This window comes from Phyllobates terribilis, unplaced genomic scaffold (genome assembly GCF_046119375.1).
Source record: "Phyllobates terribilis strain yellow unplaced genomic scaffold, ASM4611937v1 Scaffold_3__8_contigs__length_932513732, whole genome shotgun sequence".
In the NCBI taxonomy this organism is placed as follows: domain Eukaryota; kingdom Metazoa; phylum Chordata; class Amphibia; order Anura; family Dendrobatidae; genus Phyllobates; species Phyllobates terribilis.
Genome location: NW_027362763.1, coordinates 537,387,025 through 537,403,971, shown reverse-complemented (window position 1 = coordinate 537,403,971; position 16,947 = coordinate 537,387,025). Strand labels below are relative to the sequence as shown.

General features: G+C 42.7%; 1 protein-coding gene across 4 annotated transcripts in view; it reads left to right on the top strand.

Moving 5' to 3' along the window:
* Nucleotides 1-12,191, top strand: part of REPS1 (RALBP1 associated Eps domain containing 1) — a 115,417-nt gene extending 103,226 nt beyond the window's left edge. For all 4 annotated transcript variants that reach the window (XM_073671340.1, XM_073671341.1, XM_073671339.1 and 1 more), the window contains 3 exons: nt 7,436-7,584; nt 8,357-8,462; nt 11,079-12,191. In XM_073671340.1, the coding sequence (XP_073527441.1) occupies nt 7,436-7,584; nt 8,357-8,462; nt 11,079-11,147 (324 nt within the window). In that variant the 3' untranslated portion in view covers nt 11,148-12,191. The remainder of the gene's footprint in view (nt 1-7,435; nt 7,585-8,356; nt 8,463-11,078) is intronic.
* Nucleotides 12,192-16,947: the final 4,756 nt, after the last annotated feature.

Here is a 16,947-nt window from a genome sequence, read left to right as displayed (position 1 = left end):
GGCTCGGGCGCATACCCGAACATTACAGACCCACATCCTTGCGAATTGGGACAGATCCCCACGGTCTCTGAACAGGAGAATCCCTATACCACCATGAGTAAGGACTTCTCTATTCTGGTGGCTGAATGGGAAAAATCTGAACAGAGGAGTACCATGGATCCAGAATCCTCTGGTAACCATAAAGGTGGATGCCAGCGAAAAGGGATGGGGAGCCATGGTCTCCCAAGAGCTATTCCAGGGTATATGGACCAAAGAGGTGAGCCAACGCTCATCAAATTTCAGAGAACTAAGGCCGTAGAGGAAGTCCTCAGAGCAGCAGAGCCTCTGGTCCAGAAATCTCACATTCAGATATTTTCAGACAATATCACCACGGTAGCCCACCTTCATCATCAAGGGGGCACAAGATACGAAAGCGTAAAAGCAATCTCAGCAAGAATATTCTCCTGGGCCGAAGAACATCTATCCTTGTCGGCTCTTCATATCAAAGGTTCAGTCAATATCCAGGCCGACTTCTTAAGCAGAACAAAGATTCATCGAGGAGAGTGGAGCCTAAACCCAGACGTCTTCCAGATGTTAGTTGAGAGATGGGGCTATCCAGAGGTAGGTCTCTTCGCCGGACACCAGAACGCGAAAGTACCTCAATATTTCTTCCTGGATCCAAACGGCCCTTGCCTGGGCGTGAACGCATTCGCTTACAAATGGGAGTTCAAACTAGTGTATGCCTTTCCCCCACTACCTATCCTTTCAAAAACCTTACAGAAGATAAGGACCGAAGGGACCAGAGTAATCCTAGTGGCCCCTCGCTGGCCAAAAAGAAGTTGGTTCGGAACATTAACCAGTCTGAGTGTGGTGTGGAGAGCCCTCTAATTCTTCCTCCCATCAAGGATCTCCATCTCCAGGGACCGATTCACCATCCGGATCCCGAGAGACTACACCTAACCTTCTGAATTCCTGATATTACAGACAAGAGGCCTCTCAGAGAAAGTCAACAAAACTCTCCAGAAGAGCAGGAAACCTGTAATGAACACCATTTACCATAAGATCTGGAAAACCTTCTTAAGGTGGTGTGCAGCCACTCGCCCAGACCCTCATAGGGCTGATGTGGCTTAGATTCTAGACTTTTTACAAGAAGGTCTGGATAAAGGTGTCAGACCTAGTACTCTTAAGGTCCTGGTAGCGGCGTTAAGTTCATACTTCGATCAAAGACTAGCGGAACATCAGTGGGTGAGAAGATTTATGACAGCAGCCACCCGCATCCACCCTATAGTAACAGACCTGGTTCCCCCCTGGGACCTTAACATTGTTCTGAAAGGGTTAACCCTTCCACCCTTTGAGCCCTTATCAACCATAAGACTTGACAGGCTGACCTGGAAAACGGCTTTCCTGGTGGCAATAACTACAGCCAGAAGAGTGTGTGAACTACAGGCCCTTTCGGTCAACGAACCCTACCTGAGAATCCTGGAAGATAGTCTAATTTTCCAATTTGACCCTTCATTTCTACCTAAGGTGGTCTCAAATTTCCACAGATCTCAGGAGATAATCCTTCCATCTTCTTGTGACAACCCAAAAGACAAAAAAGAGATGGAATTCCACACTCTGGACGTTCGGAGAATAGTACTGCACTATCTTCAGGAAACAGAAGAAGGAAGGAAAGACAAGAACCTATTTGTCCATACACAAGGTCCAAGGAAAGAAAGCCGCAAAATCCACAATAGCCAACTGGATTAAGAGGGCGATTATGGAGGCCTACCAGATCCAGGATCTGCCTCCTCCAGCAAAGCTCAAGGCCCATTTTACAAGGGCGATATCTGTCTCCTGGGCTGAAAAAGCCAGCGCATCCATCGAACAGATTTGCAGAGCTGCCACATGGTCCTCAATTCATACTTTCTCCAAACACTACAGACTAGACCTAATGTCTGTTGGAGATTTAGTCTTCGGAAGGAAGGTCCTTCAGGCTATTGTCCCTCCCTAGTATATCTTAGGTATACCTCCTGTGTGCTGTCGTGGGGGGTTATTAGAGAAAATAGAATTAGACTTACCGGTAATTCTGTTTCTAATAACCCACCACGACAGCACGGGTAATTCCCTCCCCCTCGCTTATTGTTTCTACGTCAGTTTGATCAGTAGAAATAAAAATTAATTTGAAGCATCTATACTCTTGTGGTCCTTTGTAATAACACTGGAGGGAGGATGTGGGAAGAGCTATTTAAACCTCTTAGTATTTCCAGTCCCTATTAGGGTGGGGTTACATCCTCCTGTGTGCTGTCGTGGTGGGTTATTAGAAACCGAATTACCGGTAAGTCTAATTCTATTTTTTTGCGCGCCGAGCTGACATTTTTATTGATACCATTTTGGGGTAGATCCGATGTTTTGATCGCCCGTTATTGCATTTTATTGCAATGTTGAGGCGACCAAAAAACGTAATTCTGGCGTTTAGAATTTTTTTCTCGTTACGCCGTTTACTGATCGGACTAATTCATGTTTTATATTGATAGATCGGGCGATTCTGAACACGGCTATACCAAATATGTGTATGTGGTATTTTTTTATTTTGAATGGGAAGAAAGGGGGGTGATTTAAACTTTTATATTTTTTTTAAATATTTTTAAAAACATTTTTTTTTTCACTTTATGCTTGCTTCTATAGTCTCCATAGGAGACTAGAAGCCGCACTTGTCTGATCACCTCTGCTACATGGAGGTATGCAGATCACCTCCATGTAGCAGAAATGGTCCTGTGCTATGGGTACCGACCATTAGGTGGCGCTCATAGCGATCAGCTCATGACAACCACAGGAGTCTGCTGCAGACCCAGGGTTGTCATGCCCATGCATCGGTGACCGACGATCACGTGACGGGGTAAGTGACGTGCTTCCGGCGCGGCGATGTTAAATGCCGCTATCAGAGATTGACAGCGGCATTTAACATGTTAACAGCTGCGGGTGGATCGCGATTCCACCCGCGGCTGTTGCGGGCACATGTCAGCTGTAAGAATCAGTGGACATGTGCCCGGTTCAGTGCGGACTCAGCGCCGGAGCCCTCACTGAACCGGGTGTTACAGCCTGTTGCGTAGAAATACGGCACAGGCTGTAAAGTGGTTAATGGACGTGCTGCGGATTTTTCCGCAATGATAAACCGCAGCGGAAATTTCCGCAGCATGTGCACAGCACATGCGGATTATCATTGGGGAACATGGCAGACCTTCTACCAAGCGTTTTTTAAGCGTTTCTGTGGTGGAATTGCCACTGCAGAAACGCTTAAAAAACGCATAGTGGGCACACAGCCTAAAGGTTTCTTTTACGTGCGACCATATGTACAAGGTTATGTCACTGCATGGGATGCATTGGACATATTGTAACTTTTCCACATGAAGCCCAAACACAATGTGGCAGATTTATCAATAGTCTTAGTGTGCCAAATTTGTAATGGTGGTACTTGCTGTTTGATAAATCTGGCTTATTTATAGCTGACTTAGTCGAAATTTATATCATTCATTAGTTGTCTGGCTTTGGGCTAGAATTTTGGTGTTGAATACTGACCAATGTGAGCCAACCCAGTTTGTTCCAAGCCTTATTTTTGATTATGAATTCTGATTGAATGAGGTAATGTCCTTTTGGAAAAGTATAGGTTGTAATGTGCAATAAAAAATAAAAAATTGGTGATTCGTGAAATATGATGAAATGGCTTAAAGAGAATCTGCCACCAGGTTTTTGCTACCTCGTCTGAGAGCAGCATGATGTAGGAAAAGAGACCGTGATTCCAACGATGTACAGGTGCATCTCACTAAATTAGAATATCATCAAAGAGATAATTTATTTTAGTTCTTCAATACAAAAAGTGAAACGCATATATTATATAGAGTCATTACAAACAGTGATCTATTTCAAGTGTTTATTTCTGTTAATGTTGATCATTATGGCTTACAGCCAATGAAAACACAAAAGTCATTATCTCAGTAAATTAGAATAAGGCTGCATGCCCACTATGCGTTTTTCAAGTGTTTTTGCCACGGAATTTCCGCTTGGTAATACGTGCCCCATGGTCCCCAATGATAATCCGCATGTGCTGTGCACATGCTGCGGAAATTTCCACTGCGGATTATCATTGCGGAAAAATGCACAGCATGTCCATTAATTTTGCGGACACGCAGCGTAATTGCCACCATTGACTTGCATTGAATCGCTTAATATCCGCATGACTACATGTGCACATGCGGATAATAAGCGATTCAATGTGCTTATGGTACCCGGACTCTCATCCAGACCCGGGTACCATAGTACCTGTAAAAAAATAAAAAAAAATAAAAAATATACATTATACTCACCTTCAGATGTCCCCCGATGCATCCTGGCTCCCCGGCGGCTCGCGATGGCGTAAAAGGACCTTCCATGTCGTCCTTTAGTCATGTGACAGGTCACGCGACCGCCGACGTCAGCGGTCACGTGACCTGTCGCATGACTAAATGACGTCATGGAAGGTCCTTTTACACCACTGCGAGCAGTACTAGAGACGAGACGCACCGGAGAGAAGACCGGGGGCCATCGCAAGGTGAGTATAATGTTTTATTTTTTACCATTATTATTTTTTTTTTTTAACTATTAATTTGGTCACACTATATACAGTACAGACCAAAAGTTTGGACACACCTTTTCATTTAAAGATTTTTCTGTATTTTCATGACTATGAAAATTGTACATTCACACTGAAGGCATCAAAACTATGAATTAACACATGTGGAATTATATACTTAACAAAAAAGTGTGAAACAACTGAAAATATGTCTTATATTCTAGGTTCTTCAAAGTAGCCACCTTTTGCTTTGATGACTGCTTTGAAGACTGCTTTGCACACTCTTCATGAGTTTCAAGAGGTAGTCACCGGAAATGGTCTTCCAACAATCTTGAAGGAGTTCCCAGAGATGCTTAGCACTTGTTGGCCCTTTTGCCTTCACTCTGTGGTCCAGCTCACCCCAAACCATCTCGATTGGGTTCAGGTCTGGTGACTGTGGAGGCCAGATCATCTGGCGTAGCACCCCATCACTCTCCTTGGTCAAATAACCCTTACACAGTCAGGAGGTGTGTTTGGGGTCATTGTCCTGTTGAAAAATAAATGATGGTCCAACTAAACGCAAACCGGATGGAATAGCATGCCGCTGCAAGATGCTGTGGTAGCCATGCTGGTTCAGTATGCCTTCAATTTTGAATAAATCCCCAACAGTGTCACCAGCAAAGCACCCCCACACCATCATACCTCCTCCTCCATGCTTCACGGTGGGAACCAGGCATGTAGAGTCCATCCGTTCACCTTTTCTGCGTCGCACAAAGACACGGTGGTTGGAACCAAAGATCTCAAATTTGGACTCATCAGACCAAAGCACAGATTTCCACTGGTCTAATGTCCATCCCTTGTGTTCTTTAGCCCAAACAAGTCTCTTCTGCTTGTTGCCTGTCCTTAGCAGTGGTTTCCTAGCAGCTATTTTACCATGAAGGCCTGCTGCACAAAGTCTCCTCTTAACAGTTGTTGTAGAGATGTGTCTGCTGCTAGAACTCTGTGTGGCATTGACCTGGTCTCTAATCTGAGCTGCTGTTAACCTGTGATTTCTGAGGCTGGTGACTCAGATAAACTTATCCTCAGAAGCAGAGGTGACTCTTGGTCTTCCTTTCCTGGGGCGGTCCTCATGTGAGCCAGTTTCTTTGTAGCGCTTGATAGTTTTTGCAGCTGCACTTGGGGACACTTTCAAAGTTTTCCCAATTTTTCGGACTGACTGACCTTCATTTCTTAAAGTAATGATGGCCACTTGTTTTTCTTTACTTAGCTGCTTTTTTCTTGCCATAATACAAATTCTAACAGTCTATTCAGTAGGACTATCAGCTGTGTATCCACCAGACTTCTGCAGACCACAACTGATGGTCCCAACCCCATTTATAAGGCAAGAAATCCCACTTATTAAACCTGACAGGGCACACCTGTGAAGTGAAAACCATTTCCGGTGACTACCTCTTGAAGCTCATCAAGAGAATGCGAAGAGTGTGCAAAGCAGTCATCAAAGCAAAAGGTGGCTACTTTGAAGAACCTAGAATATAAGACATATTTTCAGTTGTTTCACACTTTTTTGTTAAGTATATAATTCCACATGTGTTAATTCATAGTTTTGATGCCTTCAGTGTGAATGTACAATTTTCATAGTCATAAAAATACAGAAAAATCTTTAAATGAGAAGGTGTGTCCAAACTTTTGGTCTGTACTGTAAATCCATGCCGGTTTCATGGATTTATATAGTGTGACCAAGTTGTCAAGAACTTTCCAAGTGATGCTAAAATCATTTGGAAAAGCGCTTGATAACCCACATGCAGAAATGCATGCAAAAACGCTTAACAAATGCTTCTACCTGGCAGGAAAAACGCATGTAAAATCTGCAGCATTTCTGCATCGTGGGCACTTAGCCTGATTAACAAAAAACACCTGCAAAGGCTTCCTACGCATTTAAAAAGGTCCCTTAGTCTGTTTCAGTAGGCTCCACAATCATGGGGAAGACTGCTGACTTGACAGATTTCACTTTTTGTATTGAAGAACTGAAATTAACTTTTTGATATTCTAATTTAGTGAGATGCATCTGTATCACATAGTTTACTGGGTGCAGCCGTTCTGACACATTTCTTTGCTTTCTCAGCTCTGCTTCATAATACTTTAACCCCGCCCCCACCAGGCTCTCGATGTACATAGTCTATTGGCAGTAAGCTGCATATCAGGAGGGGGTGTGGTTGGTCTATGAATCACGTGCCATGTAGTCTGGCAATGATAATCACCAGGTGATAAAACCTTTATTGTAAGTAAACAGTAGCACACACAAGCTAAGTGACACATCATTGAAATCTGTGTTTTAACCCTTACCTCATGCTGTCTTCAGATTACATAGCAAAAAACAGCTGACCGCTTGCCTTTAAAGAAGCTCTCCCAGCATATTTGTTCATCCTAATGCTTTCTAAATATGTACATAGTGCGAGTGTGTTAAAAACCTTACTGATCCCTGGACCACGTGATATTAAATCAGACTTTCCCACTTCGGGATGGGTTTAGTCTCTGATTTACAGTTGGAAAGCCGCAGCGTCCCACCCAGTAAACTCTGGCTCTAGGCCTCTTCTGAAGCCTCATGACCACTTCAGTTTTGCCGGCTCACATTCTGGAAACTGTAAAAGACAGCGATTAAGAATTCGAATACACTTCCAGTACAGTACATGCGTAAAACAATAGCTGGGAGTGCTTTTCTATCAGTCAGCCATACATGTACACCAGGGACAAACCATTCCAGTTTGGCCTCTTGTTTTCCCATCTTTGGTGGGACCTTGGAAACCCTTCCATCCTACTATATACACGTTGCAGTGCTTTTATTTAGATAATAGGTCTTCTGTTTTTTTTTCCCCTTTTTAAATTTACTAGGGAAAAGGCAGCACACCTCTTGCACCACCGCCTAAACCTGTCCGTAGACGGTTAAAATCTGAAGATGAGCTCAGACCAGAAGTAGAAGAATCCAATCAGAAACAGGGTACTGTACCCGCAGTACTTGCACCCCAGCCATCTATCCCAAGGTAACCTGAATGGCATTTTCTCCGGCTGATGCACCTGATCAATGCTGACACATCATACTAAACTTACAGAGCAGAAGAGTGACTTTTGGTTTAGGTCAGATAATTGCTTAGAATGGGTGTAATTACGTCTACCTTGCAGCAGTGAGAAATATTGTTTCTATACAAAGCTTTCAGCCTCTGGCGGTCAACACTTGTTGAATACATGCACCTGTTTTGTTTTGTTTTTCTCAAATGTTTGGTTAGTACCCTGATATTTATGTGACTCTGAACAATCCCTTTTAAGAGGGTGTTCTTAAATTTGAAAGTTAATTCCTATGCACAAGATGGGGGATAACTTTTTGATCGCTGGGAGTCCAAAATCCATGGCGCTGCCGATCCTCAGCTGAATGGAGCTGTCCATGCACGCTACCACTGCATTCATTCTTTATGGGCGTTCCAATCACTGAGCACTGTTCTCTAGTGACCTTCTGAGCTCCCATTAGAATGAATGGATCAGCCGTATGAATGGTTGACCTCTGCTCCGTTCAGCCGAGGCTCTTCAGAGCCCTAATTCTCAGGATTGCGAAGGGCCACTGCATCCGGATCCCCAGCGATTAGAAAGTTATCCACTATCCTATGAGAACACCCCTTTAAACTTTAGCCTGTTTGTCACACTAAAGTTAATGCTCTAATCCCTTTATCAGAATTATTCTTATATTAATATCTTAACTGAACAGCGCAAGTGTATATAAATCTCTAATGAATATGAAATCTATACTTTTATGATTTTTAGATCAGCTGGAAAGGATAAAAAAGCAATCCAGGCCTCCATTCGACGCAATAAAGAAACAAACACAGTTCTTGCACGGCTGAACAGTGAATTACAGCAACAGTTAAAGGTAACCTCCTCCTGAATGATGTAAACGTAGAAAAAGCTGAGAAATGCAATTAGAAATCCATCCAACGATGCTCAGACAATCCCAGGTCAATCTCCTCGAGTGAACAATAGAAGAATAAAACCAAAAAGTTGCAATCTGGCACCAATTGAAAAAAATAAAAAATATTGTATTTCCATTTCAATAAAAGCCATACATACACAGAACTCTAAACACATATAGCCTTATGCATTTTTAACTCCCATCAGTTGTTAATTATAGGAATACTTGCTATGATCGTGGACAAGTTGAAACGCTTATGGCTATGTTCACGCCACCTTCGCCTGTTCAGTGGCTTCGTCAGGGCTTGCATCCAATCCCCTGCAAAACTGAATTCCAGCATATGAGCTGACTGTGCCATTGACTACAATGATGCAGATATACAGCAGAGCACGTTGTGACTCTTTTATCGTTTTCAAACATAAATGCCTAGTTGAGGCGGGCAGCAAGGTGTAGTTGACAGTTATGGTAGCTATGTGTTTCGAGTACTTTTTTTTTCTTTTTTGTGTATGGTTTTTAATAAGATTGAAAAATATATTTTATTTCCATAGGTGTCTTTTGTGTAAATGGATGGAGTAAAATAAAGGCCAGAATGACTCCCTATAAACTGGGCAATATTTCATGTTTGTGGCAAGCTTTAAAACCTTCACGACGTATGACATAAACCTACATCGTTTGTCGTGTCCTTACCTTTGATGTGGGCTCATACGCTAAGCCTGCATCTTTCCCCTCACATGATGGCTGATTTAACCAGCCATCATGTGTCTCTAACAGCTGTGGGTGGAGTGGAGCTGTGCCTGCAGCTGTTCACCTGATAAATCCTGCTGGCAGGGGGGTGACCCCCATGCAGCTAGACAGCTCCCATTCATAGGAGATCGTAATTTTAGCTATACATACTAGTGTTGATGCACTGGTATCTACGGTACAAGCGATCAGATGATTACAGCTTCAAGTCCCCTAAGGGGGGACTATTAAATACAGTAAAAAGTGGAGGAACAAAGTTTTACAAAATATGAAAAAAACCAAGTTCAAATCACCCCCCCCCCCTTTGCAGCATTAAAAATAAAACAAAATACGCATTTGATATCCTTGCATTCGTAAAAGTTTGATCTCTCAAAATATAAAATAAATGAATCAAATCGGTAAACTGCGTAACGAGAAAAAATTGCAATAAGAGGCAATCAGAACATCGTATCTATCCCAAAATGGTATCAGTAAAAATGTCTGCTGAGAGCGCAAAAAAGAAGCACCCACATGGCCCCATATCCCAAAAAATGAACAGTTATGGGTCTCGAAAAATGACACAAGCTAACTTTTTTTATATATAAATTTCCCAAAAACATTTCACCACTTACATCATTTTTTTTTATTTATGTTTGGTATCTGTGCACTTGGAATGAACTGAAGTATCATATTGCCATGTTGTTTTTTTTATTTACCGTGTTCACGATCTGGTAAATCTACCAATTGTGGAATTGCACTTTTTTTTTGCAATTTTCACACTTGTAATTTTTTTCCATTACACTGTGGTAGAATGAATGGTGTCATTCAAAAGTACAACTAGTCCTTCCTGCAAAAAGCAATCCCTCATATGGCTATATTGACAGGAAAACTGAAAATCGCTGTGTCATGAAGGGGCTAATGGACCGACCAGCAGCTCTTCTAGAATGCTGATCGGTAAATATTTGCCGATCGACTGTCATTTAATAGCCTGCATACTCTGGCAGATTGATGAAAACTATGCACAAGAGCACGGAGCGATTTGTAACATTAATGATTGAATTATGCACTTGCATTTTTTTAGAATGGTAGTCTATGCACAGTAAGCAAGTCTTTATACACGATATACCATTTTAGAACGATGATCCTTTGCACTCCACAAAAGATCATTTCACCCCACAAACGAGCATTTTGCTCCATCAGGTGATCAGCAGCCTGTTTACACTGATAGAATATTGTAAAACGAGCGTTCTTGAAGAGGTTGTCCACTACTTTATCATTGATGACCTATCCTTACGATAGGTCATTAATGTCTGATCGGTCGGGGTCTGACACTGGGCTCCCCTGCCGATCAGCTCGATGGCGGCAACTGACAGAATTGCTCAATTGTAGAGCCTCACAGTCTTCTGATAGTGGCCGCGCAGGGTACTGCAAATCCATCCTCTATTGATTTGAATAGTAGGCCGATGTGCAGTACCCTGCTGCGGCCACTATCAGAAGACGGAGCGGTTCCGGTGGCTATCGACACAAAGAACAGCTGATCGGTGGGGGTGCTGAGTCTCGTACCCTGGCTGATCAGACATTGATGACCTATCCCAAGGATAGGTCATCAATGATAAAGTAGTGGTCAACCTCTTTAAGAAGGCTTGTCTCATGATATTCTGTAAATGCAGCTTTAGGCATCGATAGTCCCAGGAATGTCATGGCCTTGACGTGCACACTTGCACCTGACTATACTTGTATTCTGTAGCAGTGGCAATGTTTTACAACAATTAATTGTGAGTGTCCTGATCTGAGAAATCAAGTGTACAAAGCAGCAAGCCTAACTACTACTATCATTTCTGTCTTACCTCATTTCAGGACGTTCTTGAAGAAAGGATATCTTTGGAAGTTCAACTGGAACAACTGCGGCCATTTTCTCACCTCTAAATAAACTTTTCAGTATCTATGAAAACAGGCCTTCTCTGTAATCAGCCCAGACTCCCAGCTCATTGCAATGATGCGACTCCATTCCTCTGCCATAGCTATATGTCCTTGCACTAGTTCAAAGAAGTGAATTAACTGAATCACATCACCCAACCACCCTTGTTTTCCCTTTTTCCGCATGCACGTCACGGCCTATCTAACTGTCCAAGTAGTTTACATATGGTGGAGAAGCAGCATGGTCTGTAATACATAGCAGTCAGGCAAATGCCAAGGAGATTCCTGGTTGCTATACTTTACAAAGTATTTATGATGATTGTGCCATCTTGTCAAATCTACCTAGCAATGTATTCAGTTTTTTTTCTTTAGCACTATGAATTGTAATCCTGTGAGTGAGACTGTTACAGCCGATGTGTTGGCGCCATACACTGATGACCGTCACTTTGTATAATACAGTGTACGGGAGGGATTGATTCAGTAGTATATGAAAGTTTACTAACTCATTATTCAATCGCAGTCTAACCTACTAAACCTAATCCAAAGGTGATTCCTCATGCACAGCAGATCACATGCATTAAATGGCATTTGTCTATTCACTCCCTTTCTGGATTTGCACGTCTTAATTGTCGGCTTCACAAAATCCTTGTCCGTTGGATAGGACCCGTTTTCTCTGTATCCTACACTGCCCTTGCTGATCCTGACAATTCAGTTCTCTCCAGAGCAGTATATTTCTGGGTTCTCTTCCATCTCTCCTAAAGGCCTTACTACTTTGAGCTATAGACAGGCTTTACTAATCGCAGCCATCTCCCTGAGTGTTTCCTGCTCTTCAGGTGGATGTACTGTAATAGGGTTTTGTTCTATATTGTATGATAAACACCTTTTGATCTCATATGTAAATTTGAATTGTAAGCTGACTAACAGCAACTATTGTATTTAATAGCTTATTCTGGCTGTGGGATCCTAGATGTTAAAGTGCATGGATGTATCTCGGCAGAATCAGAACTAGCAAAAGTGTGATTTTTACACCAATAAAACAGCACAATATTTTAACCACTCGGATCCTCCTTCCTTTTGTTTTACAGATTTATTTGCTACTTTTTTTTGTTTTTTTCAGCTGATGACAAAGTGGTGTTTGTAACACCGAGGCAAAAATTGGCTTGATGTATTCCATCTTAGGCTGGTGTGAGACTGCCATCATGGAGGTGTCCTTATTATCCAGTTAATAAATAATTGTATTTCTATAGCACCAACATATTTCACTGCACTTTACAATGCAAAGGGGATATGTACAAACAATATAAGACATGAGTAATACATTATTCAACTATTATGAGGAGTGCCAATCAAAACTTAAAAAAAATATTCAAATAAAGCTGCATGAACCAGTCATCAGCCAGTTTCTGTAGAAGAACAGCTACAAAGTGCTATTAAATGTATGAAGAGTGTGGGGCAGATTCTGCGGAAACTTTATAGTTAATTAATGAGAGACCAGTTTAACCCCTTCACACCGCAGCCCTTTTCCATGTTTGTGCTTTTTTTTTTTTGCTCCTCCTCTTCCAGTGCCATAACTTTTATTTTTCTGTCAGTATGGCCGTGTAAGGGCTTTTTTGCGGGACAAGTTGTTCTTGGATTTTACCATATCGTGTACTGAAAAACAGGAAAAAAAATTCCAAGTGCAGTGAAAATGCTCCACTTGGAATTTACTCCAGGTCAGTACGAGTTCCTAGATACCAAACATGTATAGCTTCTTTTTTTATTTAAGTGGTGATAAAAAATCGTTTGTTTAAAAAAAATTGCCATTTTCTGAGACCCACAGCGCCTCCATTTTTCTGGATCTGGGGCTGGGTGAGGACTTATTTTTTGTGCGCCAAGCTGACATTTTATTAACCCCTTCGCGACCTTGGGATTTTCCGTTTTTGCATTTTCCTTTTTTGCTCCCCTTGTTCCCAGAGCCATAGCGTTTTATTTTTTGGTCAATATGGCCGGGTGAGGGCTTATTTTTTGCTGGACAAGTTGTACTTTTTAAGCGCCATTATGAGTTTTACCATATCGTATACTGGAAAACGGGAAACAAATTCAAAGTGTGGTGAAATTGCAAAAAAATGCAATTCCACAGTTGTTTTTGTTTTTTTCTTTCCACGTTCACTGGATGCTAAAACTGACCTGCCATTATTATTCTCCAGGTCATTACGAGTTCGTAGACACCTAACATGTATAGGTTCTTTTTTATTTAAGTGGTGAAAAAAAATCCAAAGTTTGCTAAAAAATAAAAAAATGGCGCCATTTTCCGAGACCTGTAGCATCTCCATTTTTCTGGGGCCGGGTGAGGGCTTATTTTTTGCGCGCTGGGCTGGCGTTTTTATTGATACCATTTTGGGGTAGATCCGATGTTTTCATCGCCCGTTATTGCATTTTATTGCAATGTTGCAGTGACCAAAAAAAAAACGTAATTCTGGCGTTTGGAATTCTTTTTCTCGTTACACCGTTTACCAATCGGATTATTTTTTTATATTGATCGGGCGATTCTGAACGCGGTGGTACCAAATGTGTATGTGGGGTTTATTTTTATTTTATTTTGAATGGGGCAAAAGGGGGGTGATTTAAACTTTTATATTTTTTTTAATTCTTTTAATATTTTAAAAACATTTTTTTTTTTACTTTTTGCATGCTTCAATAGTCTCCATAGGAGACTAGAAGCCGCAACTGTCTGATCGCCTCTGCTACATAGAGGTGATGAGCAGATCACCTCTATGTAGCAGAAATGCTCCCGTACTATGAGCGCCGACCACTAGGTGGCGCTCATAGTAATCTATACATGACAACCGCTGGAGTCTGCTGCAGACCCATGGTTGTCATGACCACCCATCGGTGACCCGCGATCACGTGACGGGGTCATCGATGGGCGGGGCTAATGTCGCACTTCCGGCGCGGCGATGTTAAATGCCGCTGTCAGAGATTGATGGCGGCATTTAACATGTTAACAGCCGCGGGTGGATCGCGATTCCACCCGCGGCTGTTGCGGGCACATGTCAGCTGTAATTATCAGCTGACGTGCCCGGTTCAGTGTGGGCTCAGTGCCGGAGCCCCCGCTGAACCGGGGGTGATGGCCTGGGGCGTACTAATACGCCCTGGGCTATTAAGGGGTTAATACCTTTTTGGGGTAGATACGATATTTTGATCGCCTATTATTGCATTTTGTGACGACCCCAAAAAAAATTTATTCTAGCATTTTGATTTTTTTTTCTCATTACGCTGTTTACCGATCGGATTAATTCTTTTTATATATTGATCGGGCGATTCTGAACTCGGATAACAAACGTGTATATTTTAATTTTTTCTTTTTTTTTATAGTTTTGAATGGGGCGAAAGTGGGGTGATTTGAACTTTTTAGACTTTTTTTTTTTAGATATATTTTTAAAAACACTTTTTTGTTTTTTACTTTTCACATGCTTCAATAGTCTCCATGGGAGACTAGAAGCCTCGATCATCCGATCGCCTGTACTATGCACAGCAGGGCTTACTTGCGATGAGCACAGACCGCTGGGCGGCACTCATAGCATCCTGGCAATGACAACTGCAGGAGTCTCCTGCAGACCTCAGGGTGTCATGCCAACCCATCGGCAACCTGCATTCATGTGACACGGGCGCCGATGGGCAGGATTAGTTAGCTTCTGGCGCAGCCTTGTTAGATGCCATGATCGGAGATTGACAGTGGCATTTAACATGTTAACAGCCGCGGGTGGATCGCGATTCCACCAGCGGCTGTTAGGCTATGTGCCCACGATGCAGAAATGCTCAGGATTTTTTCCTGAGCGTTTTGCTGTGTGCCCACGTAGCGTTTTTCAAGCGTTTATGCTGCGGAATTTCCGCAGCGGAAACGCTTGTTAAACGCTAGGTAATCCGCACCCCATGGTCCCCAAGGGGATTCCGCATGTTCTATGCACATGCTGCGGATTTCTCCGCAGCGTTTATGCTGCGTACAAAAATCCGCAGCATGTCATTTAATTTTGCGGAAGCGCAGCGGAACTCCCGCCATTGACTTGCATTGAGACGCATAGAATGCGCGTCTGTACATTTGACAAGCGGATTCTATATGCGTTTCAATGTGCGGATGGTACCCAAGTCTGGAGGAGAGAAGACTCTCATCCAGACCCGGGTACCATTGTACCTGTAAAAAAAGAATAAAATAATAAATAAAGATTATACTCACCTTTCCGAAGGCTTCTCTGCATGCCGGCATCGCTGAAGGACCTTCGGTGACGTCACAGTCATGTGACCGCAGGCCTTTCACCGCTCTGTCTCGCGATATGCCGGCAGCCAGGAAGCAGCGCTGCAGCACACATCGGGGGTGAGTATAGCTTTATTTTATTTTTACGGTTCACACTGTATAAATTCATGCCGGTTGCATGGATTTATACAGTGTGACCTAGTTGTCAAGCACTTTCCAAGTGATGCGATCGCCTGGAAAGCGCTTGTCAATCCGCATGCGTTTTTTCTGCCAGGGAGATGCAGAAATGCTGCAGAAATTTTCTGCTTCATTTCTGCATCGTGGGCACATAGCCTTTCTGCATCTCCCTGGCAGAAAAAAAACACATGCGGATTGTACATGCGTTTTTCCTGCCAGGGACATGCGGATGTGACGCGTTCTTCACTTGCATTTCTGCATGCGGGTTATCAAGCGCTTTCCAAACGATTTTAGCATCACTTGGAAAGTGCTTGACAACTTGGTCACACTATATAAATCCATGCAACCGGCATGGATTTATATAATGTGACCACAAAGAATGTCAAAAAATAAATCTATGCTTACCTTCTGATGGCCCCCGGAGTCTTGCTTCGCTCCGTCCTGGGTTGCCGGCAACTCGCGGTACACTACACTGAAGGACCTGCCGTCACATGACTATGACGTCAGCGCAGGTCCTTCAGTCCACCGCAAGCTGCTGGCAAGGGAAGAGAAGGAGACTCTGGGCCATCAGAAGGTAAATATATTTATTTTTTATTTTATTCTTTTTTTTTTTTACAGGTTCTATGGTACCCGGATCCGGAGGAGAGTCTCCTCTTCTCCTGACCCGGGTACCATCCGCACATTGAAACGCATGGATTCCGCATGTACAGATGCAGTGATGCGGAATCCATGCGTTCCAATGAAAGTCAATGGCGGCGAAAATGCAGCGCTTCCGCAAAATAATTGGTAGTGCTGCGTTTTTTTCCGCAATGATAATCCGCAGCGGAAATTTCCGCAGCATGTGCACAGCACATGCGGATTATCATTGGGGAACATGGCAGACCTTCTACCAAGCGTTTTTTTAAGCGTTTCTGCACCGTTTTTGCCGCTGCGGAAATGCTTTAAAAAAAATTAAAAATGGCGTGAAAGGGTTAAATAAATGTGTTTTTTAGGGCACGCTTACAACTGGGGATTAACCGGATTGTCTGGGTTCATTTCAGATTTTAGTGTTAGGTCATTAGCGAAAAGGAGAGCACAGATAGGATGGTAGACAGAGATGAGGGAGGATATGCAGAGCAGTGCAGGACTGTGGAGAGCTTTGTAAGTGATGAGCTTATATTGTACTCTGTAGCGGATCGACAACCAGTGCTATGACTGTCACAGGGTGGACAAAAACATAACCCTGGTTGTTGCATTCAGGATAGATAAGAAATCGGTTAGTTCAAGGGAGACGTAGAGTTGCAGCAGTCCAGGCAGAAATGAATTAGTGCAGTTTAAAAGGTAAGAAAAGGATGAATTTCTCAATGTTTTTGACATGAATGTAATATGAGCAAGCAAGTGATTTTATATAAGGGGTGAAGA